General features: G+C 34.8%; 2 protein-coding genes across 8 annotated transcripts in view; both read right to left on the reverse strand.

Annotated features, from left to right (window-relative positions):
• The window catches only part of LOC114121342 (protein gustavus), a 69,824-nt gene that overhangs the window by 21,276 nt on the left and 24,625 nt on the right, over window positions 1–23,923 (reverse strand). The window contains exon 1 of one of the 5 annotated variants that reach the window (XM_027983627.2): window positions 1,578–2,154. The exons of 3 other annotated variants lie outside the window; for them this stretch is intronic. In XM_027983627.2, coding sequence (XP_027839428.2) covers window positions 1,578–2,119 — 542 coding nt within the window. In that variant the 5' untranslated portion in view covers window positions 2,120–2,154. Of the gene's footprint in view, window positions 1–1,577; window positions 2,155–23,923 lie in introns of those variants that run through there. One more of the 5 variants, XM_027983619.2, reaches the window with a different exon arrangement.
• Window positions 20,533–23,923, reverse strand: part of LOC114121343 (chromosome transmission fidelity protein 8 homolog) — a 28,016-nt gene continuing 24,625 nt past the window's right edge. For all 3 annotated transcript variants that reach the window (XM_027983628.2, XM_050201612.1, XM_027983629.2), the window contains exon 2: window positions 20,533–21,084. In XM_027983628.2, the coding sequence (XP_027839429.1) occupies window positions 20,722–21,054 (333 nt within the window). In that variant the 5' untranslated portion in view covers window positions 21,055–21,084 and the 3' untranslated portion in view covers window positions 20,533–20,721. The remainder of the gene's footprint in view (window positions 21,085–23,923) is intronic.

Here is a 23,923-nt window from a genome sequence, read left to right on the forward strand (position 1 = left end):
TTTTGCGCTTTGTTCTGTGGGCGTGAGCGTAGCCTATTTTTGGCGCTTTTTTCGAGAGAGGAAAAAACAAACACGGCCAAAAGTACCTACGAGCGCAATGCAAACACACATTGTAGTAGTTGTGTATTATTCGCCGGTCTACCTATAGCAGTAACATACGTTCGCCTAACCCTGGCGAACACTACACACACACACACACACAACAGCAGTGCGCATTTAAGTGCATTTTACATTGTACACAGCGCCCGGAACGCATTTATCACGTCATATACATAATACAAAACTACGAGGGGAGCTTTTTTTATTTTTATTTATTTTTTTTTTTTTAATACGCATTGTGAGCTGTCTATACCCGCACCGCTCTACCACTACTACCATTACCACTAACCCGCACACCCTTTTATACGTACACGCGCGCACACACACACACTTCACCGCCAGCACACTACCCCTCAGCGACGTACTTCCTCCACACCAACGGGCATTGCGCAACCGAACCGTTACAACAAAAGGGGATGGCCGTTTCGCGTATAATTATACGGCGGTGGCGGTGGCGGAGGAGGTCAACGTCCCTGCGGCTCGTGCTGACCACCGGGCCCCGGCCCAGTGTAATTATTTCAGGCGACCGCCGCCGTTGTTGTTGTATATGCGGCGGCGGCGGCGGCGGTGACGACGACGGGGCGGAAGCGAAAAAACTTTCACTGGTAAAAATTTTTTAGTATAATATTCTTTGTGCTTCGAAAAATAAAACACGCACACACACACACACAACGTGCGTAGCAGCAGCTGTTGTGTAACGTCGTTGCGCCAACTCCCCTCCCTTCCCCTCCACTATACGCCTTTTCCCCACCGCCAAATAGGACCGAAATAAAGCCCTCGGTCTGCTCGACAGAGTCTCAGAAAGGAATAATAATAATAAAAAAAACTCAAAACAGAAAAAGAGAACGGCGACCGAACGTTGTATATTATGTGTGTACCTATAACACGAGATACCATGGTAGCGAGCCGGGGATATGGGTTCAAGGGCAACCGAAGCGGTTTTTTCAAGACCGGTTCAATAAACGATGGCGTCCGCTGTTGCCGTGCATCGAGTCGTACGCGGCGCCGACCGTAGGTAGTCAGATTGGAAGGTAGGTAGATAGTTGGACGAGTAGGTAGGGACGACGGCGGCGGCGGCGGCGGTGACGGGTCTTCGCGAAAGGGTTAAACGACACGAGAACACAAAGTAAACGGTTATCACGGGATACTTCGATGATAAGTAGAACGACGTATGATATAATATTATTATGACACACGGTGTGCGCATAATATATTATTATTATTATTATTATTATTATTATTATTATCATTATTTTATTTGATAATAATTATTATTACGGACAACTCGTGATTGGTCGACGGCGAGGACGTGCGCGACACGAGTATTATATTATTATTGTTGTTGTTATTGCTTCTAAAACGTTATCGTCGACGACGACGATTAAAACCGAGTTCTAAAAATATTATCAGCGCAAAAACTCTACGCGTGGCGACAGATAAACCGACGATTACGGTCGATTAGCAGAGCTGGTATTTACCTAGTTTCCATATTGTTGCCGGCTAGGGCCGTGTTGTACAGGTGTTGGTGATGTATCCGGCGGTGATGCCTGAGGTGATTGGCGGCGGTGACGAACGTGGGCGGCAGTACGATCGGTCGAAAGCACGGCGGCCCAAGCACATACGGCACGAGTAGCACGACCGCGGCGGCGGCGGTGGTGGCGGCTGCGGCTGCGACGACGGCACCGTCACACCGGCAGAGCCTACCGAAATTATTACGCGACGGGGGCGGCGGCGAACACGCGTTGAAACGGCTCAACGGACTACTGCTGCGACCGACGGTGGTATTGACACGTCCGGTGGTGGTCGGGACGACGAACAGCCGACCGCCGCAATAACAGCAAAAACAACACGCCGGGCTATCCACAACAGGCAACCAGTAGAGCGTAGTAGTCGTCGTCGTCGTAATATTGTTACCGGCAGCGGCAGCAATAGTAACGGCGGTGGATGGCGATTTTTTCGTCGACGTCGTCGCGTTCGTTGCTGCTATACAGTGGCGAGTCGGCAAAACCACTGCTGGCATGACAAACCGCGCGCTCAACACGAACTGGCTGTCCTCCGGAATCGCGGTGAGCGCCCGTCGACGACCCGCACGCACACGCGCCCGGCGGCACGTTCGTACACTATCGATTTTTTCCCCACGCCGTTCTCCCCCCTCTCCCCGCGTCCGCCCTACCGATATAATGTAAAACCGACGGTCGTCGCTATCGCTACACGACCGGCAGCTCCGTACGCCCCCCTCCCATCCCCCGGCCGTGGGCTATTGCCGCCGCCGAAGCGCTGCTGCTGCTGCTGCACGCGCACAATGCGATATCGACGACGATTATCGGCCGTCGACCGGCCATCGATAGTGTGCGGTTGGCGATTGTTTTGTGGTGCGCCGAAAAAGCCGTGCACGCACGCGCAAGTACGCGCACGAGAGTGACGACGGCCGTCGAGGTGGCGCGAGGTGGGATCGCATGCACGAGGAGTGTGCCAACAGCTGCGCGCACAACGCCCCGCTCCATTGTGACGCCCTTGAATCGCCACCGCCGCCGCCGCCGCGCGCCGTACTCGGCGCGCGCGGCAGGAGAGAGAAACCAGCGAGCACGCGAGGGGGCTTTTTTTTTTTTAAAATTTCTCTATTTCTTTTAATGATATTATTTAGGTTTTAATTGTTTTTGTTGTTTTTCGATCGTCGGGTCGAGAGCGAAGTATAATAATACATACGTCGTCGACGATCGAATAATAACGACGCACGTCGTACGCGTTCAATACTATTATATACCTACTCATAGTTGCACTTTCAGATTGTAGTGATTGTACACACACTTATCGACGGTACAACTTGAACGTTTAAAAAAATGATATATATATATATATATACTTTTTTTTTTTTTGAATAGGTATCTCGAATACGTATTATCGCTGCTGCAATACATAAATACACGCGCGCGCAATAGTAATTACGATGAATTTTACAAAAGTATGTGTCGGTTATAACTTATAAGTGCCACGCGAGTGTGTATATACATTACGCCTGTATTTTATCGCCATACCATAAAATATCATATATTATCGCATCATAATAAATTATTCAAAACCAATACTGAAATCGTTTGTATATGTGGGTATTTATGTGAATAATATATTTTATGTTCAACTAAGGTTGTCAAATACAAGAAAACGTGTAATAGGTATTATAGGCATTATAATAGGTAGTTATACATTTTTAAAATTCATTTTCTCGTTCAATATTTTAGATTATTCTACAAATACTACACAGAAATATGAGTTCATTTTCAAGTGCCATTAGACATTTTGTCATGATACGAGTAATAACGTCGATGAGAAATGTTCATTTCTGTTAGAACGAAGTAGTTATACGACCAATTCGTACGGCCATCGTGATTTAAACTAAAAACGAAAATTATTACTGATCGATATTCTGTAACTACACGATTTGAACTCATCGTGTACACAATTTACCATAACGTATAATGTTATATATATTGTACAGAGTATGGCGAAAGAGGAGAGTGAAATAGTTGGCGCACTTAATTGAATTAAATTTTCGAGCAACAGACAAGGACGTACGTACTTATTGTTAAGTGTTCAGGTAAACTATTGGTAAACAGTGTAAGACTAATGCATTTTAAGATGTCATTTTTTTAAAACACGATGGTTCACTGTAGCTATATACAACATATAACTATAAAGTTTATTTAGTTATAGACCTCCGAGTGTAGCTAAGACAGGAGAGTTGGCGTCGCAACGATTGATAGGGAAAACCGTCTATCGGCTGTTCCGCACAGATATGAATGTCCCGGAGCTTGTGTTTCAGGAAAAGATAGTAAACAAATCCACTCGGTGGAGGGCAACCAGCAGCATACGCAATAATAAACAGGCGATATTATTTATACGCGTGCTTACGATAATAAAGTAAGTACGCTTTGTGTAGCTTTATTGCATAATGATACGTTGTCAAATGTTACGAGAAAGATAAACCATTAGGAAATAATTTAATAACTGAATCCCAGCCGAGAACGGCGTCGTATGCGCGAGATTATTCTCTATAATTCTATAATAATATGACGGCGACGAGTGATATTAGATCACTGCGGCAATATTGTCGCGTTCAGTATACCGCGACTACCTCCATTTTATAAGCGTGCATAGTAAATATAATAAATCATAATGTTCTATATTATACATATTAATAATTCGAATAAGTTCGATTTGACTTCTTTGTTGTTTTGCGTCTAAAATATCGTCGATTATTATTTATTATTAATAATATTACGGTTATTATAATATTGTGATGTACAATACTGTTGAGTATACCGAGGTCTCGGGAGGAGTGACCGCCGATGATTGTTGTCAATAGTGTAGTTATTGATAGTGTTGATACAGTACATCGGTAACGCGCGCACGCGCGACTGTCTAACACGACGATTAATATTTTTAATAATACATAATGTACAACCATACAAATAATGAATATTAATATGATGTCAAAATAATATTTCGAGTTTAGCACATACAGTACATGTGTTAGTATAATACAAAGGAAGTTTGATTGTTTTTGCGGAACAAACTATGCGGCGACTTACTGTAATAATTTATAATGGCTAAAATACAGTCACGATTATTAGGAATTCCGAATAATATCGTTTTACATAGGTAGTGGGTTTTGCAAAATATACCATTGAAATGTACATTATACAGGTACCGGCGAAAACTAAAAATCGATTAACGAAAACCATTTACGGGCCAACAATAGAAAAAGAAATCGAGCGTAGGTTAGGCACCACCGTTTTTGTTGTCGTCGTAGTAGACTTCAGTCTATGTAGTTGTGGCGTCGAACGTATTTTTAACGCGCCTTTCCCGCCGCCAAAATCGTTTTCTTTTTCATTTCCGCTCGTTTGTCGCCGAAACGACATTCACCACCGTTTATTTTTCATAATAATACATGTTGTTTGGTGCACTGCAATATTATTATATTCGTTGGTCTTCGGTAAAACGGCCGAGAAAAGTCATTTAAATAAATATTTTGTATATTTATTTATTAAATCTTATTAAGCCTGCAGAGGGGTCACATTTTTACTCTCACGACGTATGTTTTTATTAACCTAATATCGTATTCGTTTCACACAGTTACACGGGGCTCGGGCAAAACGTGCGCGGTTTCCGTAGTTTTCGGAAATCCTGTTACCATCACAAGTAGTATTCAATGCGGGACGGCCGCCGCCTCGAAAACGCCGAGCCAAGAATTCCATACATGGCCGGCCCCGTCTCGGTGGTAATGGCGCTACTTCGTTGTCCTCTGCGCGTAACACCCGGCCAACGCAGTCCGCGTCGTTTTCATCGTAGAGCGACGACCGACCGGCGGCGCGCGCGCTCTCACAACAGAGGACGCGGCACGAGAAAAATGCCAACTGGCACTAGTGGTTAGGTTTTTTTTTTTCTTTTGGCCGCACCAACGTCCACGGTGGGTAGCGGGTGCTGTAGTTTTTGTTCACGATTTCGACTTAAAAATCTCCCTTCCTCGCCGCACATTCACCCACCGACCCATGATCATCCACCCACGCTGCAGGTGCAGTCAATGCGGCGACAGCAGCGACGGAGTGAGCGAACGATGATAACAGAGACCAACGATATTTTATATATACAGATGGCGATGCCAAAAACCTTGCAAGAGACAACGGCAACACTAACGGTCGCGCGCGATCATTTATGGCAGGCGACCAAAAAAATACACGAAAAAACTATAAAATCTGCGGCACGCGGCCCATCACCGTCGCGACGGACGACGAGCTTTGACGCCACAGACTTTCGGGCGGGCAGGGGGGGGGGGGGGGCAGAAAAGCACGCGACTGTCATGATGATAATAATAATATTATTATTGTGCTTAGAAATCCGTTTTTCGTCGGAATGGCTTGAATCGATTATTCATTATTATTGTGCTTTTAATAATTCGTTTTTCGCCGAAATGGCTTGAATCGATTATTGGGACAAGAATGCATAAACGCATATTATAACGTTCATCGTGTAAATATAATTAACGTAATAACAATACATAGAATAAAATAAAGTATTAACAAAATTAGAGTATTCTAAAAACAAAACAATGTAATAATAATACATAATATCAGAACTTAATAGAATAATTATGACATACAATTGTAATTATATCTATTATGGGAAGGCATCATAACATTTTTAAAGAAACTCGAGGGATAAAATAGAGAAATAAAAACATATGGATAGGTTTGTTCCGAAAATTGACCAAGTTTATAACGTATATGTAAATATTTATTTTTGTATAGGAAAACATTGGGGTGATGGTAAATATATTATTATTACTCCCAGTTCTCACAAAACTTTCATCTACATTCCACTCTATGTTGTAAATATTTACAAATCACTGTAAAATGTAGACCGTAAGTCTGACGTTCTATGATCAGAAACATTAACACGTTTCCGGGGTTGTACTATGAAAAACAATTACAAACGATTGTTTTGTCAGCAAAAAAAAATAAAAGATAAGTAAATATGATGATCAATAATTTGTTGCAAAAAAAAGACGTTTAATTATATTTTATACGAAATAATGTTACTCATTCATTCGTTGCAAAAATAAATAGTAAAGACAAACACCCCCTCTTTTGTACATATCTTATTTATGATATCGGTTGTTCCTTGTTCAATCAACAAATATTTTTTTTTCATAGTGTCGTATTTCTTTTCTCACGAAATCATTTTACAATAATGCTCGTGAGACAGTCAGTCAGTATTCAATTCATCATTAAATATTGAAAAATATTTATAAACAAAATCAATATAACTATATAAAGTAATAACTAATAAGTTACAATGTAATATTATTTTCTTTTAAAACACTATCTAATCTACAGGTTGCCACGGCGGCCGACCCGGAAACTTAAATAATGTTATCTAAAGAATAAAGTTCTACGATTTTCACACTGTCGACTATGAACAACGTAATCATATTATATATAATCTGATTTAGAATTTTATACTCGAATACAAAGTTGTATTTCCGGCACGATTGTTTTCAAGGTTTCACTATTACATTATTACTTATATATACATGGTATAAACAATCAAAATATTCATATAGTTACAAAGAAAAACATTTTAGTTTAATTGAATTTGACATATTAATATATTATGTACGGTTTCAAATTGTCAAGCTGTGACCGTTTCCTCAACTTCCAAAATTACCGTTTAAAGTGTTTAAACTATTGATTGATTTGTCATAGTCGCGGTAAGGGTGCACTGCCCTTTTCTAATTTACAGAAGGATTATAATTTATTAGTTTAACTTGTATATCGTATAATATTATAATCTACATTATTTATACATATTATGCAATACATATATTATATGGTCTGTGTGAAATGTTATTGTTATGAACTGTTCGGCTAGATTTTCCTTCAAATTATTGATGTTATTTCTTTCAATGACCATTTTCTGCCAAAACACAAGTCAGTCCATATGCATAATTTTTTATTTGTCTCATCGCAATCGATCGTTTTTCTCTTTATAGGCCTTTATCGATATTCATTGTATCGACTATACACTAACGTGTAGGCAGTGATATGAACATTATTATTAGTTAATACATTATAAGAAAATATGTTCTTATATGGGTATTGAGTGATAAAGTATTTATACTTAATAATTATATAATTATTATACTATTAATTAATGATCGTCATAACCGTGTAATATAATTCTCAAAGAAAATTTTTTTATGCACAATGTCTTAATATATATATAAGTATAAAATATATAGGTAATAATATATTATTTATTTGAAATTCTACAGTACACATAATAATATAATGTATTAGTATAGTATAATATTATGTTGTATATATTTATCGAATACTCGTATTAGTCGTATTATATATATACATGAAAAATTTCTTAGTTGTGCAAAGACTTAGACAGCTATATACAATGACGGCGAAGGCAATATGTAAATGAATATTACTTGCGTATTAATAATCGTTTGCAAATTGCAATGCGATACAAAGTTCTATATTAATCAAAGTATTCCGTAAATCCTTTCGTCATAGTTTTTTCCATCTAGCTAAAAAAAAATCCGTAAAATAATTACACAATACTACGCCGATTGTTGATTTCCTGGTATTCCTCGGCCTACGCCATTGTATATGTATGATCACGTTGTATACACTTATCATAAATTGTAATGTGTTTTGAAATATCTACCTATATATAGTTAGAATTTTCAAAAAATTATTCTTGCCGTATATACCTATGTGCATTTTGATTTGCGTATACATGTAAAACACATATCTTGCGACCGTTTGACGACGTTATACTGTCGCTGACCGACAGGAGTAGATATATCAGCTATATATATTATTGCTATAGCAACGAGAGAGGGGACCGACAGACGCAATGCACACTGCAAGCTCATCCTGCAACGGAGTAGCCTGCAGTACATATTGTTGTATATAATTTTCTTGAACGCAATGTAAACTTGATAAATAATTGTGAATAATTTCACGAGAGGCTGACAACCGAATGAATTCGCGAATAAAAAATTAACCAATGGAAACACAATTGCTTCGTAAAACCCATCAAGAAATACATCGAAGTCCACAAATCACCTTAAACGCAATTTATATAAATAGATATAAATATATTATGATATATTATATAGAATTAAATACATATTGTATGCCTGTATGGTATACATGGTATATTACATTATACCTAATCATTAAGTATCGCACGGCTGCACCGGGTACGAGTGGGTACTCGTGTTCGTATATACAAAATTGTAACAAACGAGGGAAAAATTATCACGAACAGATTTTGGACCTTTAGAGGCGATGGAAAGAGAAATATAAAATCAAGAATTCGTCTTGGTCTTCGTCCGAGGGGTTCTCGTCTTTTATACGTGAAGAAGTCACCCCCACCCGTCACGGCGATGGTGGTGCATTTTGTCGGGTACATAAATGTTTTTTTTTTTTTTTTTGAAGACGGATTCTTTGTCGTGAGGCATTGCAACGTAGCGCACGACGTGCGCCGGGAACCGACGGGATCAATATTCCGACCGCCTAGGCAACGCATGACTGTCGATCCTGTGCGCGGCGTTGCCAGTTTTCCATCGGCCGCCCGGAACACGCACCACCGCCACCCGTCGCCACCACCGACACCGTAGTCCGTCGACGACGAACGCACACGCATTCACGAAACGAAAACAACGAACCCACCGAACACCCGTCGTATGCGAGACGCGATTTTTTTTCCTTTACAATACTGCACATGTCGTCGTCTCGGTCATATTACAGATTACGGATTATATATATATATATTTAATAATAAAAAAGTATTTATCATTATCGCGTGTTAAAAAATCCCGTCGAAATTCCGTAATAATTATTAATTATTGTACGTACAAGTACGCAACACAACACACGTATTTTGTAGTAGTAGGTTACACCACGGGAACAGAGACCGACAAGACTGTATTTCATATTTTCGTTATACAACACGCGTCCGTACTCCAGGTACAAGGGAATCGTCGCCAATGTGTTTTCGTTTCGGGATTTATTTTTTTGCGCGATAAGTCCCCGACTAGAAATACGAATTCGTTCCCAGGCCGATTCCGAGAGAAAAAAAAACGATCGCCTGTTATCGTTAAACGCAAAAAATGATAAACGAGCCGATTTTCTGCCCCGAACACCGGTGAAAATCATAATAATAATTAATCGTGCCTTCGTCGACCACCGTTAAAATAATTATAATATCGCCATACGGCAGTCTTATAGTAATCTCATATTATTCTGATGTACAAAATTACTGGGTGGACCGAACCGTTTACGCTATGCCATGTCCTATTAGAACTATCGCTAAACGGACGGCCACAGGCAAGACATATATTGCTAATACCTATTTTTTTTCGAAATTCTGTAGTTTACATTATGATATTACTTGTTTAAAGTATTGTCTTAAAAACTTATTAATGTCTTAGACACTTGACATAGTCTAAACATACCTAGGTATTAAAAAATCCAAGTACATGCAGTATAAGTTCGTAAAACTGAATTTTGATTTCTTCTAAAAATATAGAAAGAGTGAATAATATAGGACAATAGTGATGTTATACCATAATATGTAGTCAACTTTTTTTAATATAAATATAATATGTATGTATAACAATATAATCAAACACTTACCAAAGAAAAAACGGTAGTTAATTCTTAAGCTTAGTAGTTCAAATCGAAATATATATATTTACCTGAAACAAAAAAATAAATCATATAAGCACGTTGAGTTAATGTAGGGTGTAAAACAATAGTGTACAGCGATAGCCCCCACATAGGGGGTAACGGGGTTTTTTTTTTTTTTTTACCAGGACGTATTAAATATTAATTGTTAAACCAGTTCCTATATTAAATCAAAAAACTTATTTCGACAATAAGCTTCCTGGTCGTATTTCGACAGTGAAAAAAAATATAATACCTATATTATGTATTTTGAAATTCCTGAACGCGCCTTTGTTGGGCTATTCGACGGAAAACCACACTGACGGAAAAAAATTGAAACCGGTTTAATACGTCGGGTTTCTATTAGGGTCTCTCTATCCCAACGTCGGACGTAAAGGTACGGTCACGTATGTATTATATACACACCGTATACGCACCGTGTACCCCGAAAGCAATATACCTATATAAATACAGCATTATTATTTTTCTCTATGCAGGCTATATTATAGCCGCATCGCCAGTCAGGTTGAATTCCGTATATACGTATACATATAGTTTATGGTTACGGACACACGACTCTCCGTATTATATCCGACGCGGTTACGATAATTATAATAACGATAATGACGGAAACGGGTGAAAAAAAAATGATTTCAAAATCGATTTTTGTAAATGTAACTTTAAATACAACACCCTCTATCCCGTGATTGTACAACAGAATTATAGCGTATACGTGGCGTCGACATTTATGTTATTAAAAGTTCTAATTGAACGTGACCCGTAGGTTTTTATTTTCCGTCCACGATCGTTCGTTAGGATTATTATTATTAATATATAATATATATTCGGATACGAGATTAGGGAGGGCAGCAGTGATAGGAACACGAGTGGGATGGGGATCGTGGGTTTTTTGGGTTATGTAGAGTACATTCAGAGGGGCGGTCTCGGGTCGATAAGGGAGTCAGTAGCAGAGTGCATATGTATATATATATGTATACACACACAGCATATACACTATACAGTATTAGTGTCATGTTATGGAGAACGTTTCGACGGAGGATAGAGCAGAGAGCGCACGCGCGCGGAGGATTCAATTATAACAACGACTACGACTAAGGCAGAAAAAGTCCTTTTAGTTCTATGTGAATATATCGATGAATTTAACCGACGGATATGTATGTAACAGTGACAGTGGAAAAACGGATATCTTGACAAATTGGGAGGATAAAAACATTTTATCCATATTAAGAGGTATCTCTTGTCTCTATAATATAACTGTATACAATATAAAAACAAGTTATATAATAATGATAATAATAATAAGCGTAAAAAACAGATTTTCTCTTGGTGTTTTTGAATTTAGTTTTTCCGGTCGTTGCAATCGACGACGATATTTAATAGAGTGTAATGCATAATGATACATCTCCGATATGACGGCGAAAAGAATGAGAAAGCGAACCGAAGAGACCATTTATCAGGTGAGGTGAAAAGTTTTCCGGGTCATCGTTTATATGCGGAAGAGAAGTTGGACTGCTGTCGACGACAGATCTATATAGATGCAGTGTGTGCGCGTATATATAGTTTCAAAACTCTCTCTCTCCATTTCTCTGTTTCAGCTCTCACGCAGAAACTGTACGTTCTCGCTTGGGATCTGAGAATATTGCGCGCAGAGTTTCGGAGGGTGATGCCAGGGTAGCGGTCCCTAGCGATAAGGCACGAAGGCTGCGTGTCGCTAGCAATAAACCCGATGGGGTCGCGGCGCGAAGGGTGTGCGTGCGTGCGTAAATATAACACATCATCAGCGGCGGTGGAGGTCGACAACCCCCTCAGTTTGGTGGTGGTGGAGTCCCAACTATATATTATAATGCACACTGACGAACGCACCACTAATATGCATATTATATAACATGCTAAGCGTGGTATATACGGTTGCAGACAAACTAGGGATGACGATCGGCTGCAGCTCTTTTGCATAGATATAATATATTATGTAGTTGTCGTCAAGTCGACTATACGGTTTGAATATTGTATAATACACAAAAACGAGAATACGAAATGCGTTTAGTTAAAGTATAACATCATACAATACGATTAAATACACTCGCATGCAGCCTCCGAGCGTGGAACATATATATTATACAGGGTATCTGCGTCGGCCTACGGTAATTTTAGTTTCAATATCAATATTTTATTACGATCGTCATTCTTAAATACCTCGGAGACGCCAGGCTCAAAAAAATGTTAAACTATCGAGTTCTGTTGAGTGTTGTAAGTGGATAACAGCAACTCGCACGATTCGTCGAGTTATGGCAGGAGACAAACATCAAGAGTACGCGTGCACATACAATCGACGAGGCAAGACACCCTGTATATTATTATAGTTCGTACACACAGCACATGCATACCCGAAATAACACGTCGTGCACCGCGCGTTTCGTTATCTGATGGACAGCTGCTGCTGCTGCCAGTATACAGGGTCGAGCTGGTTTGAATATTATTATTATTAAGCCATAAGGTCGGTTTTTTTGTCAGACATGCCCGTATACTTTCAGAACGAACACGGCGTATACACTATACACATTACACACACTGCATTATAATTATTGTTACGGGTATATAATATGGGTACATAATACGTACATTATATTATACTAGAGTACTAGACTAGATGGAATCCCGCACCAAAAAATCTAGAATTTAAACAGTATATTTACCCACGTGAAGCTATATGTATTTTAATATTATATTATTATTGTGCTATCTGTTCAAAAATATAAACGCAACATAAAAAATCATATATATATTTATGAGCGTCGTCTTGTCTAGCAGTCCCCAGTGAACGCGAAAACAACGCATTTTTTTGTTTTTGTAAGTTTTACATAATGATTTTGGTGCACAACGTCGATCGATATAAACATGGACGACAACCGCGTGCGTGCTTGATAATATACACTACTATATACTATATACGAAAGGGTATTTACAGACGATCAAGGGTATCAAAGGGGTTATTTGTCCTTAAACGCCCAAATGATGCTCTTAAGTTAATTATTTTTTATTATATCTATTTGAAAAATTACTAAACAGTGAGAAGTCTTAGTTGAGTATATATTAATAACACTATTTAATAACTAATAAACCTATAAAAATTATAATGTATAATGACTCATAACTACTAAGTCATGAGTGTACATTTTATAATTATACTGATAGATTTTATATTAATATTTTAATTTTAGGAGGTATAATTGTATGTGATTAGTATGCAATAATAAACAGATATTTAAAGAAAACAATTGAATAAATTCAATTAGAATTATTCGCTTTCGTGCTAGTTAAGTTATCAAAATGTATATTATATATAGGATTTGCCATCAACACAAAAACAGCCAAACTCGTTATTCGATACTATAAAATGTATAAGTATAGATACTATGTAAGTTCTTACTATAAGCTCAGGATAAATGTTGATCGTATTGCTAAACATAACTACGAAAATCGTTGATGTCATAATTTCTTTGCGAACACAGTAATAAGTATACTACCTATTATACTATGTAAATTGTTATTAAAATAGGTACTTTGGCCGTGCTAGTTCCTTCTTGGTCTATGTTACATTAAATCATTTTACTCAAATAACTATATATAATATGATTCACGCGCACTTAAATCATATATTATATAATATATATAAGATTAAAACGTGTTGTATAATGTGTGTATGCGTGTATGCGTATTGGATAAACCTACACAGTTTCAGCTGCAACGTTACGTATATAATATTATATACGTACTATACATTATAGATGTTTGTTACCAAAGGTTTGTTTAGAGATATCTATTGTCGGACAATATTATTTTCTACAGACATGTATAATAGGTACACAGAAAATTACACACAGTATGGGGAAAATTTGTACTCATAGGACAAAAGGCAAACGCTCCGATCGAAACAGATTAACATCTAAGGGGATACAGAAAAGGAAAGAAAAATACATTTGTTGAAATAATATTGGATTCGACTATAGTGAGTTTTTTTCCACTCCTCATACTCAACATTATGGGAGTAACCGAATTGATTCCCATTTGGTCGAATTGGTTTCAGTTTGAAAAAGGTATTTTATTAAGTTGAGCCGATTGGTTTCCGATTGTGTTCAGGTCAAATACTAACAATTTTATTTTTAATAATTGGTACAAAATATAAATGTACCAACACTCATAAGTAGCAATAGATTGTTTGAGGTTTAGCAAATTTGAAATTGTCACTGATACCTCGATCGATTAAGTTAAAGGAGATATATCAATATATGTACTTATAACAATAATATTAGTGCGAGCACTGTACAGTCTCGAATAACACATCATCAGTTATACTCATAATACCTATATCAATTTGTATTTTAATTTCATATTTTTTAATTATAATTATTTGTTATCATGGAGTTTATGTTTAGTGAAAAGGGGACTAAGTTATTGATTATTATTTTTAACTAAGCCTACTTTAAAGTTGATAGTCCTAAGCCCATACAATTGAAAAGGAAAATGTGCGTAATTAAATGGGAACCAATACGGCTTACCTTAATAAAATACAATTTTCAAACGGGAACCAATTCGATTTACCTTAATAAAATACCTTTTTTCAAACGAGAACAAATTCGGCAGGTGGGGTTGGGGCTCGGGAACCAAGTCGGTACCAGACAACATTGTACACTATAATACATACCTCTATACCACGTTAGCTATACATATATACAAACAGTATTCTGGTATCTGCTTGTATTATATGAGTACCTATATAGGTTATAATATTATACTTATCGTTAAGCAACAGTTGACATGTCTATAAACAGTTTTCAAATCCAACCTTTCGAATAATTTGTTTGTGGACTCCAATACTGCAGTATCGAATGAATGTCATTCGTTTGCGTAAAAGGTAAAAAGGAAATCACAAAATTTCAATAGATATAATAATATATTATAGAGAGATACATTCATGACTTCATGAGTGTTATACTACTGAAAACGACGACCACCTTTCGTTTTGAACAACATTAGACTATTTTAATTATTATAATGCTTGATCAAAAATTTATAGATATATTATAACTTATAAGCAAACAAATCACAAATTCTCCTCATACCTGTGTTTTGAATAACATAATAATAATATGTGCAACGGGCAACGGTAAAAAAACATATACATATAAATATATAATAAACGGAATATAATATATAATATACGGACATGCAGCGGCCAGCGAAATTGATGGGAAATTTGGTCCCTCCGGTCTAAATAGTACGAGATATATTGATCGGCGCTTATAACCGAAACGGTACGCCGCAAACAAAAAATGATGGCGGCTGGTACTCTGGTGTAAATATAACACCATGATTTGAATAATACGTTGGTATATTTGGTTAGGTTTCTCTGGTTTCAAAATAGTTGTTCATTAGTGAATTTTTATAAAAATTAATCGATTATAAAGTAAACAACATAAACACGTACGTTAGAAATTATAATAAATATAGTTTGAAGCACTATACAGGGTGATTTATTTTTTAACTAGTCAAGGCAATACTTATTCAACTGATCCACCAGGTATAAGATATTATATTTTATTTATTTCTATTTTCAAAAGTAAAATTGTTGAATGTGTTTTACAAAGTGCTTTTTTTTTTACCAAAATAGTATAAAATAAATATAATGAATAATAAAAATAAAATAATATAATTTTGGGAAAATCTTTTTTTTCATCCATTTATATTTAATGTAAAGTACGTAAAAATTATTTTAATAAAGTTAAAATCAACTAAAATATGTTATATTCGCATGTGCCTGTAGACTATAACAGGTTAATCATAAAATAATATATTAATGTTGAAGATTAAAAGACAGTAGCCAGTAGGTATATCTACTAAGACATTTTAAAACTATAATCGGATAAAAAATATGATAACATAACAATTTATATTAATAACTCATTCTACATAAAAAAAATACGATAGCATAATACGAAAATATAATCATCTACGACCGGTGACTAGTAACTGCTGTCCGCTTAACTTCAGCAGCTGAAGTATAAATAATTTGTACATACACACGATATATAGAAATATAGTATATATAGATATATAATATAAACCTATTATAATAATATATTTTGTACCTTACCTATTAAACATAGATACCTAATAACAAAGTTGAGGTAATGATAATAATTAATCTATGAAAAAATACTATAACTAATACTATCCATTGACACGCGTGTATTGATTTTTTCCAAGCGTACAGATATAAGTCAAAACAGTAGGACGGCTATAATTTTATATAAATCTGTTAAAAATACTAAAAATGTACTTCTTATAGAAATATAATATTTTAGAGGACAGGCTAATAATAATAATCATTAACGCTGAATTCCTGATTAATAATAATAATAATACAATCATAATGTTAAAACTCATAATCACCCTAGTTATACCATACTTTAATACTTATGTGATATACATTATGAGTATCTACAAAAATAAAATCTAATCTTATATTATCTAGACAAAAATTTCTCTTATTAATAAAAAGTGACCTTCTGGAAGCAATAACAACTACATCTAACAAAATGCATGAAAAATCCCTTTAAAAAAGGCAAGACAAACCTAACCTGTGTCTCAGTCGCACTGCAGCTAATCTTTAGAACCATATAGTGACATAGCCGGTTTCCTATAGTGTCAGTGTATTATGCACGTTATTTATTACAAATAATTTATTTGTTCATAAAAATTAAACATGCGACACGAGCAAGGCATATTGGTAATTTTATCAATACACGTTCAGTGTTATAAGCACGTCTTTGCTTTGGTAATTTCTATACGTGTAATATGTTATAGAGTATGGTGTTAAGTAAAAAAGAATTTAATACTTAAAATGGGAATACAAAAAATTCTTCTTATTATTGCGTTTTCTAAATTTTGTAGGATTTTAGAGAACTATAGTCTGTAAGTGTGATGGTTTAGTGTCTAAAGCTAATTTAAAATAAGAATTCATGACCTCCGCTAATAAGAAAAGATAATGAAATTGAAGATACTGGTTAACCTTAACCACTAAGTCTAAACACAAAATAATCTTTTTATTTTCATTTTATTACTACAGACACAATAATTGTAGTATAAAACAGTCATGTGATAGGTTTAGTATTATTGTTTCTATTTATTTCATAACTAAAGTTTAGCGTCAGAACTAAGATTGAGATAATGCATAAAAAAATAGATTTACAATTCAGCGCCGAGGTAAACTATTCAAAGTCAAAATACGCACGGAAAATTTTTCTGCAACTTTGTACACGTCAGTATTATATAGTGCACCTATATAGATAGGTATTACGCGGGATCGATGAAAACGAAAGAAAAATAAAGAGACCAAGGCTCTTTCAAGGCGGCGGGAGTAAATCGTGTTAGACATTTGCCCTTTGATAATTTAATACTACCTATATATTAGTCCAAATAATTATGATAATTTCATTGTTTTTAAACAATGAATGGAAGAATGTGTTCCATTTCTCTGCCTACAATAACAGGAAACTTGCGTTTTGACAAATTATCATCAGGTCGAGATGGCACTGTTTCAGTCAATTGTTAATATACAAATGAATTTCAAGCATACTACCCAAGGTTAAAGCAAATGTTTTTAAAAATTAATTTAGGTAAGAACGCAACAACCGTTCAAACACAAATACGAGGTTAAGTAAAGGTGGTATACCCTTATTATTATCGTACATAAATAATAATAATATTTCATAATCATGAATGATTTAAATCGAAATACTTAAAGTTACATAATATTATTATAATAATAAAAACGAGATGACAAACAATTAATTTGTTCACATATTATAATATATATACATATTAAATAAATTAGCACGTCACGCATCGTTCAAAAAGAAACTCTGTAGTTGAAACTGTTTTCTCCGAAATTAAGTGTTTGTTTTTTTTAATTATAAAATTTAAACGCACTTACACTACTATTAATTGACATTAAACGAGATTAATTTTTGTCACTTTATATTTTGATATATTATAAGACATGTTTGAAGACGAAAGCCAGAAATAGTGTTGCACTGCACTAATAATAGTAGCGCAGTTATTATACATCATGATTATAAAATTAAAACTTTAAAAATAAGATAATAAATAATGTATTCAAAAATTAAAAATATGGTAACGTTGTAATATAATAATATATATTATGCAATAAACTGTAATGTGTGTTTTGTATAGGTACATCAAATTCAATCGCTGAGAAGATTGTGAGGGTGGGGGAAAATTCTGACATTGAACGTTATTATTAATTATACGCGAAATAAAGAATCGTTTCCAAGATTTAGATTTATAATAATATAATAATATAAACTCAAGACAATCGAGGGACTTAATTAACATCGCGTCCTTTGTCCTTGGAAACAGGCCTCTCGGTCGTACGAATTTGTAACAGTCTCAGCAACCGGCAACCGTCTATAACCACCGCCATCGCTCGGCTCGCACTCACATACTTCACACCATAGGAGACCTTGGCTTGAATTCGCCGACCCGATTTTCTTTAAGAAATCATTACCAAACATTTTCAAGAGAATTGTTTTTTGTTTTGTGTTTATATATATTATTATACGTGTACATTATTGTCAGTCGAATTAACAAAACGATATACGAATATAATACTGTTTGGCGAGAGAAAAGTACAATTTCGTTAAAATATAACATCATTGTCGTTATATAACAAAACTACTGCAGCGATTCACGTGGCCCTGTGTGCCAATATGTCAAGAGAGAAATAGAGACACACGCAGAGAGATCGAGATAATGGTCGAACGTCTTAAAATACAAATTATTACAAACATATATTTTACTATTTATAACAACACTCAGTTTCTGCCTCGTTATGATACACAATTATTGTGATTTTTTGACTAATGCAATAATACAGGTATTCTACATATGAGCATCTCCACGTCGTATAATGTATCAGCTTTGATTATAGGAGAAGGCCCAATTTTATATAGAATAATAACGTTTTTGTTTTTGAAACTTTTGTTACATTACGCCCCACGCGTAAAAAATAATAAGGCGACTTTTGTTCACGCGTTATTGTTCTCGTACCTAGTACCTACACAGATATCATGTTACTCGAACCTAACACTCTTGTGTTATGGCATAATTTAATTATTTTATCGATATAGCTTAGAGAATAATCGATATATGTGAAAAATTGTACATACACGCGTACCTATACGCGATACAATAGTGGTTTTGTTATCAATATCGTTTTAAGAAAGAAAAGATCGATGAAACGACGTTAACGTCGTCAAACCAAATGATCAGAGACGTAAAATCTCACAGTGGTAATTTAGTATTACATGGATTTCAGTGCAAAACAAAATAAGACACAAGGAATAGGGTATTTATATTATGCATACATAGATACTTTAAAATCAAGCAAGCAACAAAACAGACAATTATTCAATTATTTACATTCCGTGACGATTGTTCGAATTAAAAACGTGTGATAAAATATATTATATGTCATTACAACAACAACAACAACGCCAGTCGTTAACGTGGATCGATTACCTAGCGTTAATATACCTACATGTACTATATATAGTATATTATATACTAAATTATATTCCACAAAAATTAATTGAAAAAAAAAATTAAAACCTAAATACTCTATCAATGAATACATTAATCATTTTATTATAACGTTATGGACGTTAACGAAATAGACTCAGTATCAAGTGTACAGATTCTAGATCGTGCATTCCGGGACATGGCAATATCCGTTCATATTATTATGCGTTTGTTAGTCATCTTCGTCATTTTACACGCTTAAAGATGATAGCACACGAACATGTCATTTGAAGCTAGCAAAATATCGTCAAGAAATCAAAATCTACCGTACTTGCAAAAATAAAATACCAATAATTGATTATGATATTATAATAGTAAAAAATAACAAATTGTACAACTAGCAATCGCCGTTAGAAACACTAGCGGCTTAGTGTTATCACCAGTGAGAGTTGGGTTGCTTAGCTGGACAGATTTAGGCGTAGTAGACGGACTCCAGAAGACAGCGCCGCGACAATAATAAAAATACAACTATAACTACGTACAACAACAGTAATAAAAAGTCGCATTTCAGAAAAATAATGTTAATTTTATTACAATATATTTTGTTTTGGCAGAACGACTTAAAATAATAAAATACATCGTCGAACAATTCGATCATGTCTGATCGAGGGCAACTACATATTGTAATTATGAATCATCATTGTATAGATGACGAAATCGTATTAACTTTAAGTGGTAAAAAACGGTTAGGCATTCAAAGGTCGTTGGAATGACAGGCGATAATGGGCTTAGGTCGGTTCTTGAATAGCAACTTTTTGGTGACTATGGCCTCGACCACGTACTCGTCCGCGTCCGGTTTCTTCTTCATCACGGCGAGAGGTTTGTCGAACGTTTGCGCTTTACCGTACAGGATGTGATGGCCGATGATCAATATGGGCACGCCGTCCCGAATAGTCGCAAACAAGTCGCCGACATATTGACGTTCGAGTGGCGTGTGCCTGCGGGTTTCGAGATCACCTTGTACTTCCAGGGCGGCCCATTCGGGCGGCGACCCAAGTCCGTCTTCGATCAGTTTCACTAGAATCATTTTTGGTTGGTATTTTTTTGGTTCAACACGCTACAAAATCAAATCAAAACGTGCCCGGTTTAACACAACAACTAGGAAACTACAACAATCCGCTAGGAGCGAATTTCAAAATAAATAACAAAGTCTGACTCAGACAAAATCGTGTTGTATAATACTATATGATAAATGATAATCTGTAATAGCATGGGCGCTTATATTTTTATAAATTCTGATATAACTTTTATTGAGTGGATTAATTACTGCAAATACATTAACCAAAATTTCATCTTTTAAAAGCCATAATTTCGGTTTTTTTTATTGATTTTATAAAAAAAGAATTTAATTAAAAAACACAGATATACGACTATAAAAAAGCACGTAAAATTGAATTTTATTTTTGTATTTTTATAATACATAGAAAAGTGACTTAGAAGTTGACACCCATAATAATTACGATTATGTACGTAATGCCTCAATACTAACGATCGTCACGATAAAAAAATAATTCTATACGTAAATAGTTGAATTTTAGCGTTTATTAATAATACATATTTTAGTGTCTGTCAGTTATTGAAAAATATTGATGTCTTTATATCTATAATAAAAATTCAAAACTAACACGCGCGAACGTTGATTTTATCACATGTGTCATCATGCCAATGACATGTGGTCGCGATCGACAAGTTGAATATGTTGCCTATGCACAACGCCTTTCCGCGTCAAATACTGTTTTCACTCAATGTCTCCATCATAAAACGTTGTACAAACTACTCAACAAATGATATTGATATTTGAAATTTATAAACGCGAATCATAACAACTGTATGTATTATAAAAGAATCATTATATGCAATACGCAGCGTGTCTACAGACATTATAATAGAACCATTTGTAAAATCTAAATAAAAAGCAATTACAAAAAGACATCGATATTGGTCACAACCGATAAAAACAGAGATTTGTTTCTACATCTTTTAATAACAGCTGGAATAAATTTCAAATACGGATAAAAAAAAGTAAACAAAATGTTAACTGATATTACATTCAATAAAACTCCAAGGCCAACATCATGGTCCATACAAGTTACAAATTAAAAATTATTTAAATCGGGTTTGTTGTACGACGGCCCTATGCAAACAAGAAATCAAAACGAAAGACCTTTTATTGTAAAGGTAATTTATTGAACGTGTTCAACTGGGAAACGACTTTTTATTAAATAATATTAAATTGAAGCATACACATCATTATAGACCAAAAATGCAGCACGTATTAAATATTTTATTATAAGTGACCATACAACTGTCACGTTAAATGCGTACTCAACTCACACGACTGAAAGTCTCAGGGAAACAAAAAATCACATATTATGCTAATTAACTATTATAATGTTATAATATTGAGTATAAATTGGACAATATTTATTATAAACTCAAATGGTTATACGTACTTTTATATAAATACTTTATATATAGTAGGGGTACACGTTATTTACTAGCTATATAAATAATATATATATATTTTTTTTTAGAGACCCAGTCATTCTCCGACCCTCTTTAAAATTGCTCAAATACCCTTGTCCCACTATTCTCTCTCAGTACGAATATAAGGGTTGCTATCACCCGACCGAACGTTCCACAAAGAGAGAGAACTTCATACGGAACTCAACCCTCGTCGCCCTAGGACTTTACAACAACTTTAATTAATTTTTTTCTCTGAATATCTAAACCCAACTATTTCGGGCCCATAAAACTTCAGTGCCCCGTTCAATGATGGCAGCGTTTTAATTAAATTTTGTCTCATTCTCTCCTTATATACGCTATAGAACATTTCCAACTAAATTAGCAAAAATATCCATCCAAACATCTAGGCAATATTTTTTATGATATTGTAAGTGAACGATATACTTATCTAAATAATTACATTAATTTAATTTAAAATAAAATAAATATTTAAATGCCAAAATATCGTAAGTACATAAGTTGAGCCAATGTGTTTTCTCAAACCACGCGGTTATAGTGAACCGTGATTGTATAACTTATACTATATATAAGAGTAAATCAATCATTTCCAAAAAATCAAATATATTGGAAAATTATCCAAAAAAAAAAAAAAAAAAATGATTTTATAGCATACAACTTAAAGAAAAAAATTGGGAAGTCATTCTGCTATAAAAAAGGGTTTGTGCATAGTTCGTCGATAAGTAAGTTAACGTAATGAATATGTTAAATTTAAATTTAACGATTATTTCATAGGAAAAATGATTCTAAACGAAGAAATAATTTTTCAGATTTTAATTAAAAGAATTAAAACATCATTCCCGTTTATTATAATATTTTTTATTTTCCTTGATTAATTTGTAAGAAACTGGGAATCAAAAAACTTTATGCTGCTTTAATAAAAATAATAACTACACCAAAAGGTGATGACAGATACAAAGAAAAAACACATCATTGTAAAATCAATAAAACCTAAAACCTAACCTAACCTTATCGATCTACTAATAATCTAAAAGGATGAATTACAACAACTGTGTAAAGAAATACAAACATGACTACCTGAATATTTTCAACAAGTTGTCAATATGAAATACTTAAATAATCTAAATTATTCAAATAGCGGATTTTATAATAAAAAATAACAATTTAAGTAAACATGATTTCCTCATAATTTATTACATCATTAACTATAATAATATATCATTTTTGTTATGTAAGTATATACATAATATGTATTGATTTAACTTGGATCAGTATACGATTTAAGAAAATATTTATGATACAGTATTATTCATTATATTATAATACTACCTAATAAAACGATTACATAATGGTACTAAATTAAATTATTACTTATTAATATTTATGGAACTTCTGGATTCATAAATCATAAT

This window comes from Aphis gossypii, chromosome 2, assembly GCF_020184175.1.
Source record: "Aphis gossypii isolate Hap1 chromosome 2, ASM2018417v2, whole genome shotgun sequence".
Lineage (NCBI taxonomy): Eukaryota > Metazoa > Arthropoda > Insecta > Hemiptera > Aphididae > Aphis > Aphis gossypii.